At 45.7% G+C, this 19,827-nt stretch overlaps 1 protein-coding gene across 1 annotated transcript; it reads left to right on the top strand.

Moving 5' to 3' along the window:
- The first annotated feature begins 2,600 nt into the window (after nucleotides 1-2,600).
- Nucleotides 2,601-17,576, top strand: LOC146019484 (fibroblast growth factor receptor substrate 2-like). Its single transcript, XM_083152007.1, has 6 exons — nucleotides 2,601-2,655; nucleotides 2,996-3,066; nucleotides 13,296-13,482; nucleotides 15,258-15,371; nucleotides 16,178-16,320; nucleotides 16,414-17,576. The coding sequence occupies exons 2-6, from the start codon at nucleotides 3,001-3,003 to the stop codon at nucleotides 17,239-17,241; spliced, it is 1,338 nt and encodes a 445-aa protein (XP_083008133.1). The 5' UTR covers nucleotides 2,601-2,655; nucleotides 2,996-3,000; the 3' UTR covers nucleotides 17,242-17,576.
- The last annotated feature ends 2,251 nt before the right edge of the window (nucleotides 17,577-19,827 follow it).

Here is a 19,827-nt window from a genome sequence, read left to right as displayed (position 1 = left end):
CCTGTGCTGCCTGGCACCCGGGGAACCCACCTCCCCCCCCCACAAACGTTCTGAGGCAGGCAGGGAGACTTCCATCTCCCTGCCTGCCGCCGTCCTCGGGCTCCCTGCAGCATCGCCGCAGGAGTTAAAATTCGCCGGTCAGGGGCAGCGAGCCCCTGACTCGTTGAATACTGGAGCCGGCGAGGCTCCGGAACGCGGCGAGCAGTGGCGAATGTGCAGCGAATCCTAAACAGGATTCGCTGCACATCGCCAAAATGCTCATTGAATACTGGCCTAAGTGTTCCGCATCCCCTCGTATGGCTCTCTACGCCGTGCTTCGGGCTCGGTGCCTCTCTGCGCTTGGCACACTATTAGATTATTCCTTCCTCTGTAGTGGATGGTAGGGTATGACCACCACTGTCTGTCAGCACATGTTGGCTCAAAATTTTGCGGCCGAAAATGGAGTCACGGCTAATTTGCATAAGCTGCACCCTCATTTGCATAGTCCCCACCCCCTTTCCGGGCGAGCGAGTGTCTCTATTCCAGCAGCCAAGAAGTTGGGAGGTATGGAGATGCTAGAACTAGGGATGGCCACTGACCATCGATGAGTTTAAATCATCGATTGTCTACCACCAATGGTAACTACTTTTTAACCATTGAGGGAGGGAACCAGCTGGTTCCCCGCAATTGATGATACAGAGCTATTGAATGTTTTACAACATTCTCCTGGATGTTGGGGCATGGCATAGCTCTGCCCCCTGACACCCACAAAGCCATGCCCCTCTACCCTAATTGGCCTGAAATTCACTAAATATTAAAGAAGGGATTAACATCAGTGGGTAAAACAATTGATGGTTTGATGGGATAACCCACCAATGGCCATACCTAGCTGGAATAGGTATATGGCAGGTATTAACCAGGTCTCTAATAGGAGCTAAGTTGGATACTTCTGTCTCACATCTTGTAGCTGCACAATCTTTTATAAAGAAATAAGAAGGGCCCTGCACATTATCAGTAGTGATCTTGGCTGCCATCTTGGGGTACACCTTGTGGCCTCTGTGAAGAACAGGAAGATTACAGTCTCTTCTTTCAACACCCATTTCCACCAAGACACATCCCCTGTTTTCCACACAGCACAGGACTGTGCAGCCCTGAAAGTTCAAAATAAGGTGGCATAGCCAAAGGGAGGGGGTGTGACAGGACAGGCTGCCTCTTTTCCCAGCTCAGAACACAGCACTGAGCAGTGTGTGTTGAGCTGGGGAGAGAGGCTGCTGCATTGGCACGTCTCTCTCTTGCTCTCTGCAATGTGGGAGGGGGGCCTGGGACTCGGGCCCCTCCCTCAGACTCTGACCTGGGTAAAGTAGGGATGGCCATCGTTGCCATTGCCATTGATGGTTGCCATCGATGGCAATTCTGCAACTGGCCCTCGATAGTGCTAAACTATGCAATGGATGACCATCAATATTTTTACATATCGATGGTCATCCATTGTGTTTGATTGATTGGCCTGTGGAACAATAAAAAAATGGGGGTCGGGGTTTCATAGGTGTCGGGGGGCGGAGCTATGCTCAGTGTCCCAGCACTTTAGAAAAAATAATAATAATGCAAAACATTGTTTGCTGTGCCATCGATAAAGGGAAACCATCTGGTTCTCCCCCATCGATAGCAAAAGTATTCAACATCGGCCATAAACCATCAATGATTTCAAATCATCAATGGTTGATGGCCATCCCTAGGGTAAAGATAAGGTAAACATCCCCCTTCTCAGTGCCACTGGGATTGCGTAGGACCTTATGGTTTACTCCTGTTAAGCTGTGTACACACGGGGGCGATAGGGGCTATAATCGCTGGGAATATGGTCGCAAGCGACCATATTGCCAGTGATGGAAGTGTGCCCCGGCGATAAATCGCCGGGTGCGCGCTTCCGTTTTCAGCCCCATTCTAATCGCTGGTCGCAGGAGCTTGCTACTGCGACCAGCTAATTACCTCTGCAGCACCCCCAGCAGAGGTTCTCTTTCATCAGCGACCATCTCTGGTCGCTGATGAAAAGGAGACACTGAGCAATATATTGCTCAGCAATGTATTGCTAGCAATATATTGCTCAGCAATATATTGCTCAGCAATGTATTGCTAGCAATATATTGCTGAGCAATATATCTCCCCCGTGTGTACGGGACTTAACTCTCTTCCTGTCCCTTTTTCTGTTTAACTCTCCATGTCACTCTGTGCCTCCCTTCTCCTTTCATCCTCTGCCTTTCCATAATACCCACTGGTGTGTGGTATATTATGAACTTGGGGTTAATCAGTGGACGGAGGCAAAAGTATACTTTTGCACTTGGACACACCGCTTACAAGTTCTGCCACTGTTATACCAGGTATTTAAAATGGCAATGTTTTTACTAGCTGTAGCTTTGTCTTGCTAGTAAACACATAGCCCTTTTAAACATCATTCAAAAATAAAAACAGTTATTCTAAATAACGATGGCTATGAGGTCATTTAATAGTTAAAATGCATTTATTTTTCTTTCCATTGTGCATAGAAAGCAGATTTGCAGAGTTGATAGTAGGTGCAGTTTTTAATTGGCTGGTCATCTAATTAGTTATTTTCTATGGGTGGACTTAGGTCCCCAATTAAATAAACATGTGCACAGTGGTTGTTAAAAGAAGTGCTTTCAGGTAAGGTGAGGCCCAGGATTCAGTTGAAATCTTTTAATTTTTGTGTTACAGAAAACTAGTAGCTTTGACATACTTTGCCTTTCTGACTTGTTTATTTATAATCTATGTTTTTAAACTATATTATAAAGCTAATGCTAAAATTAATTAATATAAAATGAATGATTTACTGTATATGTGCACTAGAGTGTGTCTGTGGTGTGTCATCCACTCTTACATAGTGCAGTGTACTGCTGTGTGGAGGTTGTTTTGTTGGGAAAATACTGTAGGTGAACACTTAATGATTCATGGAAAGTGTAACACATTAAACTGTGGATTTATATCAGATTTATTTTCCTCTCAGAAGACATGGGTCTCTGTCTCTGCACAGGAGCCAAACATGGTGAATTTGAAGAAGGAGGAACCTGTTTTCAGGTAAGCATGTTCCACAGAACTAAAGGCCCATACACACCAAGCTGATCTGTTATCTCGTTTGTGCTGCTTCTCAGCTCAAAAGCCACCCAGTGTGTACGGCCTGGCGGTGAGCACTGACGCGTGCTCCCGCAACATCGCCGCTCATCTGCTGGTAGGCTTTCCATAGCGTTCTGCTATAGACAGTCGTCCACCCCCGGGAAAATCACTCAAAAGGGTGAAAATCGCTCAGTGTGTATGCACTGAGCTGGGTTTTTTTTTTTTTTTTTTGCCTTCACATCATCGTTGTCCATACACGCTGGGCAAAATCGCCCTCTGTGTATGGACCATAAATGTTGTAATGTAATCTTGCTCTAATATTTGTGGTACTGAGGCCAGTTAAGTTAGAATTATCACAGTGATCGAAACATGAAGCAATTTATGCAACCTATTTGTTTATGATGGTCAAATCCTGTATATGCCATAGCCCTTTTGGCATATGTACTAAGCCGTGGCAGGAAATAAATGCATCTATAGACCAAGTTGTGGAGAGAGGTAAAGTACCTATGAAGCAGCTCCTGTCCTTTTTCAAAAACAGCCTGGCAGTTATAAACTGATTGGCTAGTACCTTGGGGCAGAGGTATTAACCCTTAACAAGAGACAAATGCAAGGGTGATAAAGAGAGATAACTGTCCAGTCAATCACCTCCTAACTGCCATGTTACAGGCTGTGTTTGAAAAAAGTCAGTTAGGAGGTGATTGGCTGGATGTTCATCTCTCTTTATCACCCTTTATCTCTTATTAAAGGTGCCAGCCCATACACATTGCGATTTTGTGTGCTGTGCGCTTTGTACTGTACAATGGTGCTGTGCGATTTTTCTTCTTCGATGTAATGTGTACTATGCGATTTTAGCTTTTTTTTTTTTTTTTTTATTCTTTTTTTTTAAAGTATATAGTCCCTAATGGCCACTAGGTACATCGCATCGCACTGTACTACAAAAGTGATGCGATGCGATGTAGCACAAAAAGTACTGCCAGCACATACTTTTTGTGCTATACAATATTGTACCAGTGGGGACGCGCATTGCATCGCATCGCTGCAGGTACACTGTGCAATTATAACCACATGCAATGCGTTTTGAACTTTAATCGCAACGTGTATGGGCACCTTTAGGCTTAATACATCTTCTTCATTACTAATGCAACGTTTTTTTTTTTTTCGTTTCGTAGTACAAATGATTTACACCAGTTGTATGGAAACTTGTATTTATTGTGTTGGACATAACATCCTTTTTAGTAAATTAATCAAAGGTACTTGTGTAAATGTACGGCGCCCGGCTACGCTACGTTTTCAGCGTAGGCTAAGCTCCGCTGTCAGCGTAGCCCAAAGGCTGCCTAGCGTATTTAGCGTAGTTAGCGTACTTAGGGCCCTATTCTGATTGACTCGGACGGCTCCGTGTTCGGTCGGACGGCCAATGTTTGCACGTGTGCAGGGGCGTATCTGCGCATGTGGGTCGTGAAGGGCTGTTTGGGCTCATTACCATATGCATACGCTCTGCGTTTCATGGGCATTCCCATGAAAACGCTGGGCATGCAGCCGTGACGCGCGTGTGGGGGGGGGGGCGAACAGTTGACATAGCCAGATGTCAGCTGCCTGCCCATATCCCTGCTTTCATACGGAAACATGTCCGAGTGGTCTGGAGCACTCGTTGCTGCCTGACCAATCGGTCCTTTATTTGATGGCCGGCGACCATCGGAGGATGGGGGAGGTTACCACAGATGGAGGTGTTCACATGAAACATCCACTCGCGGTCCGTTAGCTCGGCGTCTTACCGCGTTCGGACGGTGTGAGCGATCCGTACGGTAGGCGGGGCTAAGAACACTCGGTTCCTGTCTGAAAATACGCATCCGCCTGAGTCAACTAGAATAAGGGCCTTAGCGTAGTGACTCCGTGGCAGCCTGGCTCGGTCCTTGGAACTGTCCCCAGCGTCCATGGCCAGCCTAGTGAGCGCCTCTCACATATATCTGGTAACTGCCAGATCCCCTGCGCTGGCGGGTGCCAGTGGAGAGGCGCTCCAGCTGTCTGAGACGCAGGTGTGTCTCAGACAGCTCCTGCGTCTCAGTAAATATTGCGGCAGGGTATGGCAACCCTGCCCATGTTCGCTTCAGGGAGACAGGGTTAGGGTGTTCGGTAGCACATGCGTCTCGTGCACAAAGTGGGTATGCGGGCGCAAGTGTGTCTTATGCACAATAAATGAGGCTCCATGTTACATACTGGCGCAAATGCCTCCTTTTCAAACAACCACTATCCACGCCAGCTGGAAGCGTGGCGGGCGGACGCGTTGCGTATCCCTTCAACCTGTTCATACCCCCACTAGCCAACTGTCAGCGTGGAGTTGAACGAAGTGTGGCGAGCGTAGCGATGGGATGCGGAATACATATAAAGTAATTTGCGTCCCCTCGCAGGACTCGCTGCACTCGCCACGCTTCGGGCTCGGTGGCTCGCTGCGCTTGTCACACTTTATAAAATCAACTTCAGGCAGATTTGTGGATAGTGGGGGTATAAACAGGTCGGGGGTACTGAGGCGTAACTAATATTGTGGCGCCCCCCCGCCAAAAAATTACCTTACCACTCCGCATGCCGCCGCCGGCCCCGCATTCAGTCCGGCACCGCAGATAGCCTCCGGGCTCCGTCTCCTGCAGTAATGAAAAATGACACGACAAAATGGCTGCCCCCGTACAGCAGACAGTTTTTTTTAGGGATGTTAGAGGAGGCGGCGGCCTCCTCTAGCATCCGTAAAAACTGTCTGCTATTAGGGGGCAGCCATTTGGGGGGGACGTGTAACGTGTCCCTTTGTGGGGCTCGCTGCGATCGCCATGCTTCGGGCTGGTGTGGATAGTGGGGGTGTTTCAGGAATACATTCACACCTGCCATATCATACATCTGAGACCGTAATGACAACATATGTTAACTGGTAACTGGATTTTAGTTAATAATAAACAGTGGTGCAAGTAAGATTTTTTTCTTGGTGGTACTGATAGCCTCCACCAAAAATGGGCGTGGCCATGTGTCATGAGGGGGCGTGGTCACACAAAGCTAGAGGAGTGACTAAATGACAATAGTAGCATGGCATCAGGAGACAAGGAATGAGAAACAACCGGGAATGACTGGGGGTAGGTTGGCTCTTGCTTGGGGGAGAGCAGGACAGCTTGTGCTTACAATTGTGGAGCCTGTTCTTCATGCTGTCAGCACCGCTGATGCCTGTCAGTGTGACAGGCTAAATCAGCAGTAGCCGATAGCTGCATCCATCACCAATCATAACGCTGGGTGGGCGGGCTGCGGATGCATTATATTTAGACTTAAAATAAAAATAGAATTGACAGTGGGTCAGGGGGTAAGTGGTACTGCGTACCTGCAACATATTTCTTACAGGTACTCCGTACCACGCCATACCCCCTTACTTGCAGCACTGATAATAAAGAAGGAAAAAGCAACTTAACAAAGTACAATAATACCAAAGAAAATAATTAAACAGTCATTCTTCTGATTCTGCATTCACAGAAACTGCAGCTGAAGTTGATGCAGTTGTGTCTGCATCTGTGTCCTCTGCTTTGTCCGCCTTTGGGAGCAGAGTAAGAGCATAAAGAATACGCTGGAAAGCGTTTTCTGCGCCGACAATTTTTCACCAAATGAATTCCTGGAGATAGGAGTCCAGATTCTGGCGCGCAGTGGCCCTTTGCCATTTGTTGCGCCACTTACACAATCCCCAAAGGCATTCAATGCTTTGGATATGAACCTCAGTGTCCAGATTAACGAAATTATAGCAGTGGTTCACCCGTGCATGGTGGTGCCCTGCTGCTCCAGCTGTTGCATGCCAGCAATCCGAATATATAGTTGTCACCGGTTCTATATATTTGTTGATGGCGGACATCAGGGTGCTGGCGCCACGTATTTCCACAGACCTTATGGCTGCCTAGGCACTGTGCAGCTTGACGGCGTATATGTTCCCTGTGTGATAACTGTGCTGTCTCTGCTTATATTGTTACCTACCTGGTTGCTGCAATGACCAGTGGTGCCGCTGATGGCTGCCTAGGTGCTGTGCAGCTAGGCGAGTATGTGTTCCCCACATGTAATGTCTTAACAAATGGATGTAATGCCCCCCCACCCCCCCATCCCTGCTTGAAGCTGCACTGTAACCCACAAAAAACTCCTAGTGTGCGCAAGCACACATGGCCAATAAAGTTGATTCTGATTATGAAACAGTCACCAGTGTCTCTGGAAATGCCTCCAAACAGCCACTGTTGAGGTAGCACGCGTCCGACATGTCATTTCCTCTGTACAAACAGACTCTCATCCACCTCACTATTTTTCCCGGACCACCAATCCGGCATTGGGGCTGCGACATTAAGTCCATGGTGGAGTTTTGGTGCTCAGATGCTGCGCTTTGGACTAAGTGGCTGCGGAGTGTATAGGTACACTACAATACCTTAAAGTCACGTCAAAAGGGTTTGGGGTACACCGGGAAAAGTTGTCACTCTGCGCTCGTATATAACTAGAGTAAGTGTATCTGGGTGGGCTTCAAATGAAGATCATGATTCAAGATACTTTGTAAAAAGAAGGGTGATTTTTATTTGTCAATCAATGAGGATAACAAGTTATAATTACATACAATAAAATTTATAAAAACTGTTAGCAGAACAATAAAAAATCGGTTTATGACTCAATGTATACAGAAATAGGGGTAAAAAATATATATAATCAATTAGTTATGATTTGGCATATATACAGTAGAGAGATAATGTCCATTTCTACAGTTTAATCCTAGGGTAAATGTAATTTGCATAAATACATTCGGTTCTTGTGTAGCTTCACGGTGCTACTTCCGGGTTGTGCTCTTGCCAAACTAACTTAACTCCATGCCTCGCAAGGGGACTCAGACGCACAGCGCCGTGAAACTACACAAGTACCATACATTCATCAATCAATTTATGGTGTGTTTGGAGAATATGTATTGCACAGGTTTTTAACCACTAGTACCGGTACACACAGACAATAGGGTGGGTGGGGAACAAGAAGACAAACGTGTTGTGTATGTGTGTGGAACCGGTTAATTTTTGCGGTTGAAGAGTGTGGTCTTCTGGCATAAACGTATATGCTGCTCCATGTCAGAGCCCAAATGAGCATGAGGATGAATGGTACTCGATGGTGTGGCTGAAATGAGCAAAATACCTTGCCTCAAAGAGTAGCGGTGAAGTGTCTGTCCGGCAGACTCCCGTTTTAGCGTTGCTGGTGTGCACTGTGGGTCCAGTAATACTCACATCAACTAGTTTCACCATGTGCTGGCTTCCTCAGGATGTTTGATAGTCACTGGGATTCTCCCCCTCAGGTCTTTATAGGCATCTTAATTAGTGTTCTATGATGTGGGCGGTACTTGCTGGCTGCCGGGGCTTCCGGCCAGTGCCAGTATCGCGTCCCTTCCGCCCTTCTTGTAGTTTGCAGTGGCTGCCGGATACTGCTTCTGGCTGTTCTGCAGTGTGGGCGGTGGTTGCTGGCTGCTGGGGCTTCTGGCCGATGCCAGTGTCTTATCACTTCCGCCCTTCTCCTTCTGTTTCGCGGTGAGCGGCTTCTGCCTGGCCAGATGTTGAGTGCGCCGCATCACTTCCGCCCTTCCCTTCTGTGTGGGTGGCTTCTGCCCTTCTTTTGCGTGTTTGATCGGCGGTATCATTTATATCTATCTATCCAGTGGCATAGCTATAGCTCCACAGCCCCCGCGGTGGCGGGGAGGCGCAGAGAACATATGGGCGCCGGGGGTCTGCGGAGCTATAGTTACCGTACTTACCCGCTGCTGCCCTGCTGTCACGGTCCCGTCTCTCCCGGTGCCGGCTCCTGCAGCTATAATGAAAATGGACACTTAGAAAATGGCTGCCGCCATACTGCAGACAGTTTTCTGTCTGCAGTATGGGGCAGCCATTTTCGCAGATGCGGCCGGTCAGGTACGCCGAGGGGAGGGAGGGGAGGTGGGCGCCGAAAAATCTGCGGCGGGGGGGCGAAATTTAGGTAGTTACGCCACTGTATCTATCTATGTTCAGTGTGTGTAGGTTAGACATAAATTTACAGGACTGGGTGGGAACAATCAACATGAGGGAAACATAGTGATAGGGATGAGTTAAAGGTCTATGCTTTGACGTGGGTGACTGTAGGGTTACCCCTTATGTCAAGGTTAGTGTTGTTCTTAGAGGAACTGTAGGGTCAAGGTTATAGAGCGGTAGTTATCTAAAAGGGTGGTATATTGGGGAGGGGTGGTGGATTTGGAGTATGGAGGGACTGATGGTGTATATTCTACAGGAAGGCCGCAATCTCAAAGTTGATGTTTAGTCCTTTTTGGTGCTAGGGCACCCATGTGTTATATCAGTTTGGTTTCTTCCTTCGTTAGGACTGTTTCTTGATTTCCTCCTCTCCAATATTTACTAACTTTCTTCAGGCCAACAAACTTCAGTGTGTTTGTGTCGCTGTTGTGTTTTTCTTTATAATGTAGGGGGATGCTGTGGTTTTCTTTTCAATTTTTAATATTGCACAAGTGTTCTTGTACCCCTCACATGCAGTTTTCTTTTGGTCTTTCCTATGTACTGCATTCCACAGGGGCATTCTAACATGTAGATGACCCCTGTGGTGTTGCATGTGATGCGATCTTCTATACTATAGTCCTTTCCATTTGATGATGATGTTACTTTTTTTTATTATTTTGGTGTCCCTGATCGACGTCTTTTTGCAGGCTGTACAATCGCTGCACCTTGAGAATCCTTTTGTGCGTGTTATGGATTTGATGTTTCCTTAGCAGGTTTGAGATAGCTGCGGACCAGTGAGTTCTGGCTATTCTTTGTTCTCCTATAAATGACTCGTGGGTGTTTCGGGAAGAATTTTTTTAGTTCTTCATCCGCTTGTAAAAGGGAAAAACGCAAGATTTTGCTGAGGGGGTTTCTGATCATTTTTCACACACATACACACAGTATACATACTGTACTTACATGGCATATTACAACAACATATACATCCACACTGCAGATAAACACATACATAGAGCATACATACTGTACACACACACACACACACACACACACACACACACACACACAGAGCAATAGCATATAAAACAGAAAGCAGTATACACACACACACAGCATATACACACATAGCCTGCATAGACTCCGCATACACACTGATACGCCTATTATATACACACTGACACACACATAGCATACACCCACAACATAAAACACACATAGCATGTATACTTACATACACACTGACGGATACATAGCATGAACACACACCCTCCCTTTTTTATCAAACATCACTTAAGCAAGTCCCTCACCCTGCCAAAATAATAACTGAAGCCTGAGGCATATAACACCTACCTCCTCAGCTTCTGAACATCCCACCCTGAGTGATCAGCCCGGCTGCATGGAGCACAGCCTGCCTGGGAGAAGCGTAGCTGCATGCTGCCTCTGCAGCTACCGTAGCTCCCCCTGCTGTAAGCCAGCAGCCTGTCTCTCAGTCTCAGCTGCTGGGAGCCTAAAAAAAAACTTGTCATCTGCACTGCTGTTTCCCGCGGTGGGCAGGGGGGTTTCTAGATACTCGAAAACCCTGCTGCATGCATGGGTGTGTAAGATGTGCCAATGTCTCTTTAGGCTTTTCTCTAGCCATTAACTTTGTGACGAGTATTCTGAGATGAAGGTGATCTCTTTGTTTATTTCCTTATTGTTTGTTCTTTTCTTTAGTTATTAGAAGATCGTCTCTTCTGATCCCTTCTATCATTTTCCTTTCTTCCTGTAGGAAATTTGGGTCGAAGTGTTTTTCCTTGAAATTTTCGATCCCTTCTGCTGCCTGTACAGAGTAATCCTCCACTCTGGAACAGTTCTTACGGACTCTCCTCATTTGTCCGCCTGGTATGTTTTTTTAACCACTGTTTGTGGTGGTTGCTTGTTGCTTCAAGGTAGCTGTTGCAATCCGTCTCTTTTTATTTAGGTCTTAGTTTATATTTTGCCATTTCTTTTGTAGATGTTCAAGTCCAAAAAGTTTGTCGGTTTTGCTTATGGTACTGGTGAATTTGAGATTGATGGTGTTCTTGTTTATTGTCTCTATGAACTGTTTTAAATATTCCTCTCTTCCATCGTCGATGATTACATCGTCAATGTATCTAGCCCAAAGTTTTATTTGTCCTTTCTCCCGGTTGGACCCCCAGATGGTCTCTGTTTCCCATTGTGCCAAGAAAAGGTTGGCATATGAGGGGCAAATTTTGTCCCCATTGCTGTGCCTCTGCACTGTAAGTAGAAAGTGTTTTCATAGCAGAAGCAATTATGTGTTAAAATGAACTCCATTGCTTCTATAATGACTTCTCTCTGGTCTTGGTTTAGCTTGGTGTTTCCCAGCCTTTTCCTCACATTTTTACAACCGTGTTGGTGGTCTATGCATGTGTACAGTGCTTTTACATCACATATCACCAGTAGATAGGTGTCTTTCCATTCTATTTATTTTAACATTGTCAAAACATGTGTGTGTTGTCTCTGATATATCCGTTTTGTTTTGAGGATGGGATGTAGGAATTTATCAATATACTCCGACAGGTTTGAGGTAATCAACTCAATTCCTGCGACTGTCGGGCGACCCAGAGGGTTTTTGGCATCCTTGTGGATCTTTGGTAGATGGTATATAATTGGTATAATGGGGTTCTTTGATCTCAGGTATTCATACTCCTGTTTGTTTAGTCTCCTCTTGTCATATCCTTTCTTCAATAATGTTTCCAATTCTGCTGCAAACTTACTGGTTGGGATCTAGGATAGTTTATTGTACAGTATGTATTATTATCTGCCAGTTGTTTTATTGTTTCTGCATCGTACATTTCTCTATCCATTACCATGATTGCTCCGCCCTTGTCCGCGGGTTTAATAATGATCGCGTAGTCTTTTTTGAGGGTTTTTAGTGCCCCACCCCCGGCCAATAACAAAATACATAAGAAAGAGGCAAAATGACACCACCGATCAAACACACAGGAGAAGGGCGGAAGCCAGAAGCCGCCCGCACAGTGGTTTTATTCGACAACTTTAGTTGTCGCTCAGAAAAAAATGATATGCTTGTGAGCTCCTCTGTCCATGAATAAATAAAACGGATGAGGGTAAGAAATGGTACACGACACGCCGGGAACCAATGTGCCGCACAGAGACTGACCTTTTTCAATGTGTCAGCGCCACATGCACTCCTTCATACTCAAGCGCATGGGGTGTCCATTAACACAGGTTTGTGTCAGTGGCAGAAAATGGTGCTGCTGAAAAAAAGCCACCGAATCCTCCTCTGTCTGCGGCAGGTTAAACATGCTGAGAGGTTCTGCAGCCGTTCCTAATTAACAGCATCAGAAATAATGCAGTCATTTCACCTTCACCTCTGACTGACTATGCTGGCCTCGGAAACACTACGCTACTTCTGACAGTTGCGCCAACTATGCTAAGCGACCTCGGGAATACTACGTTGATTCTGACAGGGACGCTACGCTAACTTCATAACCGGCACCGTGCTATTACACAAGTACCTAATCAAATACTTTGGGGCCCATTTATCATTCTATATTTGCGGTTAAATATCCGAAAACACACGTTTTCGTAGGTAAGCCACAAATATTAAGTATCCCCCAAATGTTTCAGAAGGGACTGCAGCAGAAATCTCCCATCCCTCCTGCACCACCGACGGCCGCCACCCCCATAGGTTTCTATGGGGGATGCGAAGCTGCCCGATGTATCAACACCTGGCTGCAGTGCAGGACATCCCTGGGCTACCGACATTCTGAGATGGTGGTAGCTCATTGTAGCCACACAGCACTGCTGCCGGGGCAGTGTGGTAAGCGCTAACCGTGTATTAGCAGACCCCCTTGGCACCTGACTCAGCACATCGAAGGGACGGGCTACTTTCAGAGCCCTGTCCCTGTGAGCGGGGGATGATACATCCTGCCGTGATAATAAATGGGCCCCTTAATCCGTTGTTTTATGTATTCAATTCCATTTTTGTCTTACCATTATGGACAATTGTATGCAATAGATGAGAGCGGACACTATGGTTTGGTAATTGTAGATTTGTGCTGCAGCTGTCAGTTTTGGACATTTTGCACGTCTACTATGGTGAACAGTGAAAACTGATGTGGAGCCCTAACTGGTTATCATGGAACTACAGACCACTATTTCAAAACTGAATTTGTTTTCTTCTAGGTTGTAAATGTGAATGACAATGGTGAGAAGATTTGTCCAGGAGTTATGGAGCTTACAGAAACATCTTTAATTTTTCATGTAAAAAGAGGAGGGTTTGTGAAATGGCCTTACATCAGCCTAATGAAATATGGTTACGATTCCAATCTCTTCTCATTCGTCTGTGGAAGAAGATGTCAGACTGGAGAAGGTATATATATATATATATTTTTAAATGTAGAGGCCAGCATACTGTGCTAAATATCAAAGTGCCCTTATACACTATAGTTCATACTTCACTTTCTGATTGTCCGCTCAGGAGCGGCCACCAGGAGCGAAATGGGGGAGGGGGTGGAGCCACAGGAGGGGCTACTTGTTTGGGGGTGTGGACAGTGACAGCGTCATTTTAGCCATGCCCCCCGCCATGCAATGCAGTTATTTCAGACATTGCACTGCGGTGGACGGGGTTAAAAAGACACAATTCGCACCATTTGACCCATGGACCCCCCGCCAAACTTGCAGCGTTCCTAAGCATGACCAAATAGCTCAATCAGTAAGGTGTCCGCTTCCAGGGAAACAGGTCATGGGTTCTTATACAGGGTGTGACACTTACAAAATGCAATTTTAGAATAAAGAGAGGGTGTTGTCTATGTGACTAGGAGAGGGGGCCAGCCACAGAAGCAATATCGCTAGCTTTCAGTTATTGGATTCAAACTCCCAGAGTTACTCCACTGGCTGTGCAGTGTGCCTGTTGGTATTGCAGCAGTGATCAAGGCTGTGGGGGCACTGTGATCTGTAAGGCCACTGATGTTTAGAAGGTGACTAAAATTCCTAATCAGTGACGTATTGGCCTATGTTGCTGCCATACTGAGCACCAGGTGCTGAAATGCTAGCTTGCAGTTTCCTACCTGCATAGCTGATGACCACTGCTCATACATGCTGTGATGCACTGGAAGTACTGTCCAAGTCAGAGTTGCAGAATGTTACAGCAGCTCTGAGCAGTAAAGATTGTCTGCAGTGTTGATCTGTAGCAGTGATGCAGGGTGACATTCCATTCACTGTGATGGCGCCCCTAGGTGCCGATTTTATGTTTTTATGCTGGTGGGTGCTCATGCCAAAAATATAGAGGAGTGTCTTCATCGGGAAGGGGTGTGGCCACAAAATAACTGTGCTCCATAATATAAATTAAAATTGTCTCCAATATTCAAATGACGGCAACAGAGTTCCACATACATAAATTTCCCCCACAGTGCAGGTACATAAATTTCCCCCACAGTGCAGGTACTCAGCGGACAGAATACACTCCTTCCCGGCATACTGTTTCCCAGATGGCAGGTCCGACGATGTGGGTGCTGCAGTCGCAAATTAGCAAGTTAATATGGCGGGACTCGGGCCCGTGGGTGCTCCTCAATTTCTGTGGGTGCTCGGGCCCTTGAGCACCCACAGAATCGGCACCTATGATGGCACCACCCCCACTGCCCTGCTTGACTGCAGCCGTGGCACACCACTAGTTACAGCCCCGTTCCTCCCTCTCCAAGGTAAGAAGGGAGTTGCCGCACCTCAGCATCATCAAAGTAGGGTGACCAGAGGTTTACTACAAACTGCCTCCTTCCATAGTATGACTGGATGATCTTGTTTCACGAATTGATCAGATTTTTGGTTGTACAGTACTGTAGATGGTGGTTTCTCTTCCTTGAGCAACCTGAGTGGGCTTACTACTACACCACTACTAGAAATTCTCTCGCTAGTCTCTCTCTATTGGTCAAGTTGGAGTAGTGCTAACATTACATTAATGAATCTTGCGTTTCAAAAATTCAGCTGACTGTAGAATCTCAGCACTAGGGTAGCCAGTGTTACTGGTTTACTGCATGTTGACTTGATAGTCACATAATTTATTTTCATAACATGACATTTTATTATATTTTGAATGTATTTTGTTATCCCTAAAAACTAGAACAATTTTTTTTTTTTTTTTTTTTAATTTAGGAATATTTGGTTTTAAGTGCAACCATGCTGAAGATCTATTTAACGTATTACAAAGGTGCATGCAGAATAACCGAATAAGTATCGGCTCTGATACAGAATATGAAGCTCCCTTAAGTAAGTACAATGTGTTGTTGTAGAATGATTTGAGCCCTGAGCCATTACGATGCACATTCCTGCATGTCGCTATGTTTAGTGACTGCAAATCTCTGTGAGTGTGTACAGAATGAGAGATAGTGATCGAGATACAGTATCTCATTCTGAACCACTACCCTGCCTTTTTTTTGCTTAAGCAAAATTGCTCAGCACAAATCACTGCATGTGTATGTGCTCTCCGTGGGAGATCTGGACACAGGGAGATCACCTACCATAAATAGCTTAGCACATATCTCTGCGTGTGTATGCCTCTTAACACTGACTTACTTTTGCTAAGATTCATGAAGCTAATTGAGAGTTGCACACAAGTAGGGTGCAGTTATATACCTCACAACTTTGTCCGGGAGCGGGACAATTAGTGGTGGTGCCACAGAAATAGTGCAGAGCCATGGCAAAATGGGGGAGTGGCCAAACGAAGTGACCCAATGTGTACATCATTTCAGTGGTGTGTCCAGCGTTCCCTGAGCACTCCCTGTGCTTGTTACTACAATGTCTGTCCATGCCCATCTGGAGGCTTGTGGTTTTCTAATCTTTTATATTTTCAAAGATTTGAAAACCATAAGCCCCAAACCCCCATGTGGCTCTTGATTGGATACCCAGGAGAAGAGCATTCTCCTATACATTCTAAAATGGAGGCCAACAATACTCCTAAATCTTGTACAAGAATATACCATACCACTATATTGTTTAGAGTGTGCTATTGACAACTTCTGCTTTGGAGAGTTGATATACTTAAACTGTTGGGTTTCATATGGTCTCTTTGACAGGTGTTGAACAAGCTTTACCATACAGATATGAGACCTATCCTTCTTTCCTGGCTGCTACCGCGGTTTTATCATCCTCTCAGAGACCTGAGCCTATTGGGAGTGAGCTTATGTCTGACCCAGTATTCACAAGATCCTCAGAAGATGTGAGACTCCTTTTAATATTTTGTCATCCCATTGGAAATTACATTTTTTTATTTTTGGTCACACCTGTTCTAATGGTTGGTTTTGTCTTTCAGTCTGACACTTCCAACAATGATAAGGATGTGAAAATAGAAGCTGCATACCACTTACCACTAGCAAAGAAGGTCTCTGATGGTGGTGTCAGCCAAGCTTCAATTCGCTGCTTTTTTGAGGGAGAGGAATATCGTGGAGTTAGAGCCTACCCAACATCTTTATTTAGGAATATAATGGAAAGAGAAGATATGGAGAATCTGAGTAGTATACACTCTGGAGACTTAAATGGTGCCATTTGGGATACCGGCTATGACAGTGAGGCCATGTGCATTAGAAAAATGGGATATGAAAATGTTGCAGCCATTCCAAGAGAGTGTGTGCGGTCACGGAGCATGTTGGTTTCAGTGAGTAGCTCAGATTCCCAAAGTAATAACTTTATTTCAACATGGATGTCAACAGGCTGCTTTGGTAGTCAGCCCTCCTCTCCGTCTCTCTTTGAGGAAAAAAATAGCTTGGAACTAAAAACTCCACATGTGAATGAAGAACACCATTTGTGTCATGCAGTCAAACCATATTCATCAAGGAGAGACTCGATGACTTGTCAAGACTGCATGCCTACTTATTTTAACTATGATATGAGACAAGCAACCCATGAATCAAAGACTCTCAATTATATCCAGGTAGAGATGGAGAGCGGCTGCGATTCTGACAACCCCCAAACGCCTCAGAGCATTGACAGCTCTCTGCTGGGGAACACCGGTCACCAGTCTCAATTCTATACAGAGCTGGACTTGAATAAAACTGCTGCTCTATCACTTATTCAAAGGCAGTGGGCAAAAGATGACGGCACTAGGAAAACCAGGCATAATGGCAAACCGTTCCCAGTTTGACCATCAAGGTTTCCTATTTTAAAGACACTTTATTTTGACAAAAACTAGTTTAGTTTAGCATGGACTTAGTCCTGTTTAGTCACTTGTATATTTTACTAAAAACGAATTACCTAGGTTCTTTATGCTTGTACAATCTGGTGAGTAACCTGATCTTACACGTGTATTACCCCCCCCCCCCCCCCCTTTTTTTTTTATATTGACTTGGAATATATCACCAGAAACCATATTTCCAGTTTGTGTAAATTTATCTTTTTAAACTGCAAAATCCATGAACTATCTTATATTAAGAAAATATTAAAGTCCCTGTGGTATCGTCTACAGGCTATGAACATAACCATTTGTGGCCTGATCCAATCCTCCTGAAAGTGCTGCCAGTCTATGCATTAGGCAGAGAACTAGGCTCATTCTTGATGAATGGTACTAATATTTAAAGAACTGGTTAATGGTGAATTGATATGTTGTGCTCTCAAAAATATTGGTTCAACTAACTAGCTGCCTCCAATATGTAGGTAACAAGTGTACTAACACCTCCGTGTTTTTAAGGTCTATGCAAAAATAATGGCTGCTGTAGTAAACATATTTTTTTGTTAATGACCGTGTATGAACCATAACTTTGTTTAATTTTATTACAAATAGTCTGCAAAACTGTTATAAAGTGTTTGTTATTTCTATTAGACTAAACTGCCTTTCCCCACCATACATTTTCCATGCTCCTCCGAAAAGGTTAGTACAAACTTCTGCTGATCAGTTCTTGAGCAATTGGAGACAGTATATATGCTGCATTCAAGATGTATGCAGCATTCAATGTACATTTACATGTCGCAGGTATTGAATATTGTTGGAAGCTTAATTGGCTCTAGATCAATGCTGTTATTTAGTGTCGGAGGCGGTTATTCGGTCGTAAGTATTACATGAGAGTAAGGGTACATAGGTATTATGGCACTTACTTGGTGAGGGTATATGGATACCGTGTCACATACTTGGATGGGCCAGTTCTCAGGAGGCAGGCTATGGAAAGTTGGAAACTAATGAAAAACACATGCAGATCAATGATTTGCTGTAAAAGATCTCAGATAGTGCAAAGCTGAGTGTTGGTAGTCTAAAGGGCCTTACACACACGGACAGATTTGTACCAGAGAATCATGATGGGAGATTCAGCATGAGAGGTTTCCCTTAGACCAGGGCTGGGCAACACCGGCCCTCCAGATGTTGATGAACTACACATCCCAGCATGCCTTGCATCAGTTTCAGCATGGCCACATAGCAAAACTAATGCAAAGCATCCTGGGATGTGTAGTTCACTAACATCTGGAGGGCCGGTGTTGCCCAGCCCTGCCTTAGACTGAATCTCTCAGATAAGTGACCCACACAGTTGAGAGATGGGTGCCACAGATTCATAAAGAGAGATTCAGCATGAGAGATTTAAAATCTCTCACAGAAAGTGTTTAGGCGACTTCAGGGGAATAAAAAAAACGTATTTAAATAATGTGTTGGCATAAAGCCTAGGGGAGTGTCATCTTCAATTGTCTATAATAGAAAAATAAATAATGTAAAAAAAATGGTGTGGGGTACCTCCCCACGAGCATGACTAGCCCCAGGATCTCTGAGCCAATCTTGGACCGGTCCTGATTCACAAAATACGGGGGACAAAGTGAGTGTGGATCCCTTATTATAAGGACCAGCACCAGGCTCTAGAACAGGCCCTGGTTTCCAAAATACAGGGGACAAAATGAGTAGGGGTCTCCCGTATTTTGGGTACCAGCACCAAGCTCTACCAGCCCCCTCAGGGCTGCAGTGGTGTCTTTAACTGGGGGCGACGGCCTTTTCAGCTCTTTTGCATGGCCACCGCCTCCCAGGGCTTGTTCTTCAGGAGCTTTTCTCTGCCATCAGATTGCCTACGAGGACATGGCAAGCAGTCACTGGCTGGCTGCGGACATTATGATTTTTTTTTTTACTTTTGCCGATGGGTGATCATAGGACCCGGACCACTGCCATTACCGCTGAGAAGGTGAGTGGGGTCATGGTTCTGTGCGTGGGGGAGGGGAGGGAAGTGGGGGGTTTGGGGTGCTGCATCGCCTGCCCCGAAGGCCCTGCTCATCTGCTTGCGCCACACATGCAGGAGATGTGCAGGATCTTCTGAGCACTTGCACTCAATTATCCGAAGGGGCTGTTCTGAATCATGGGCAGATTCAGAATGATGGGGCTATGCATTTAAATGGATCCGATATGATTTCCCGGCAGTCGGGATCCCGGCGGTCGGAATCCCGACACTGGAATCCCGACCGCCGAAATCCCGACAAGGGGGGGACATGGATCGCCCCCCCTTGCGGGCTCGCTGCGCTCGCCACGCAGCGGGCCCGGTGCCTCGCTACGCTCGGCACGCTATTTTATTCTCCCTCTATGGGTGTCGTGGACACCCACGGAGGGAGAAAGTTTCGGGATTTCGGCGGTCGGGATTCCAGTGTCGGGATTCCGACCGCCGGGATCCCGACCGCCGGGAAATTAACCGCATCCCATTTAAATCTGTGTGGGTTACACACACAGCGATTTTACATGCGTTTTCAGGCATTCTCTCAGCAATTTAGT

This window comes from Crinia signifera, chromosome 7 (assembly GCF_055691185.1).
Source record: "Crinia signifera chromosome 7, ASM5569118v1, whole genome shotgun sequence".
NCBI lineage: Eukaryota > Metazoa > Chordata > Amphibia > Anura > Myobatrachidae > Crinia > Crinia signifera.
Note: the sequence above shows the minus strand (reverse complement) of the source record. Positions and strands in the feature narration are given on the sequence as shown.

Bases quoted from the DNA above. Each gene is read 5' to 3' on its own strand.
- LOC146019484 (XM_083152007.1), top strand. From the start codon at position 3,001: ATGGGTCTCTGTCTCTGCACAGGAGCCAAACATGGTGAATTTGAAGAA. The intron at 3,067-13,295 runs GTAAGCATGTTC...GTTTTCTTCTAG, and splicing joins AAGGAGGAACCTGTTTTCAG to GTTGTAAATGTGAATGACAA. The intron at 16,321-16,413 runs GTGAGACTCCTT...TTTGTCTTTCAG, and splicing joins TCACAAGATCCTCAGAAGAT to TCTGACACTTCCAACAATGA.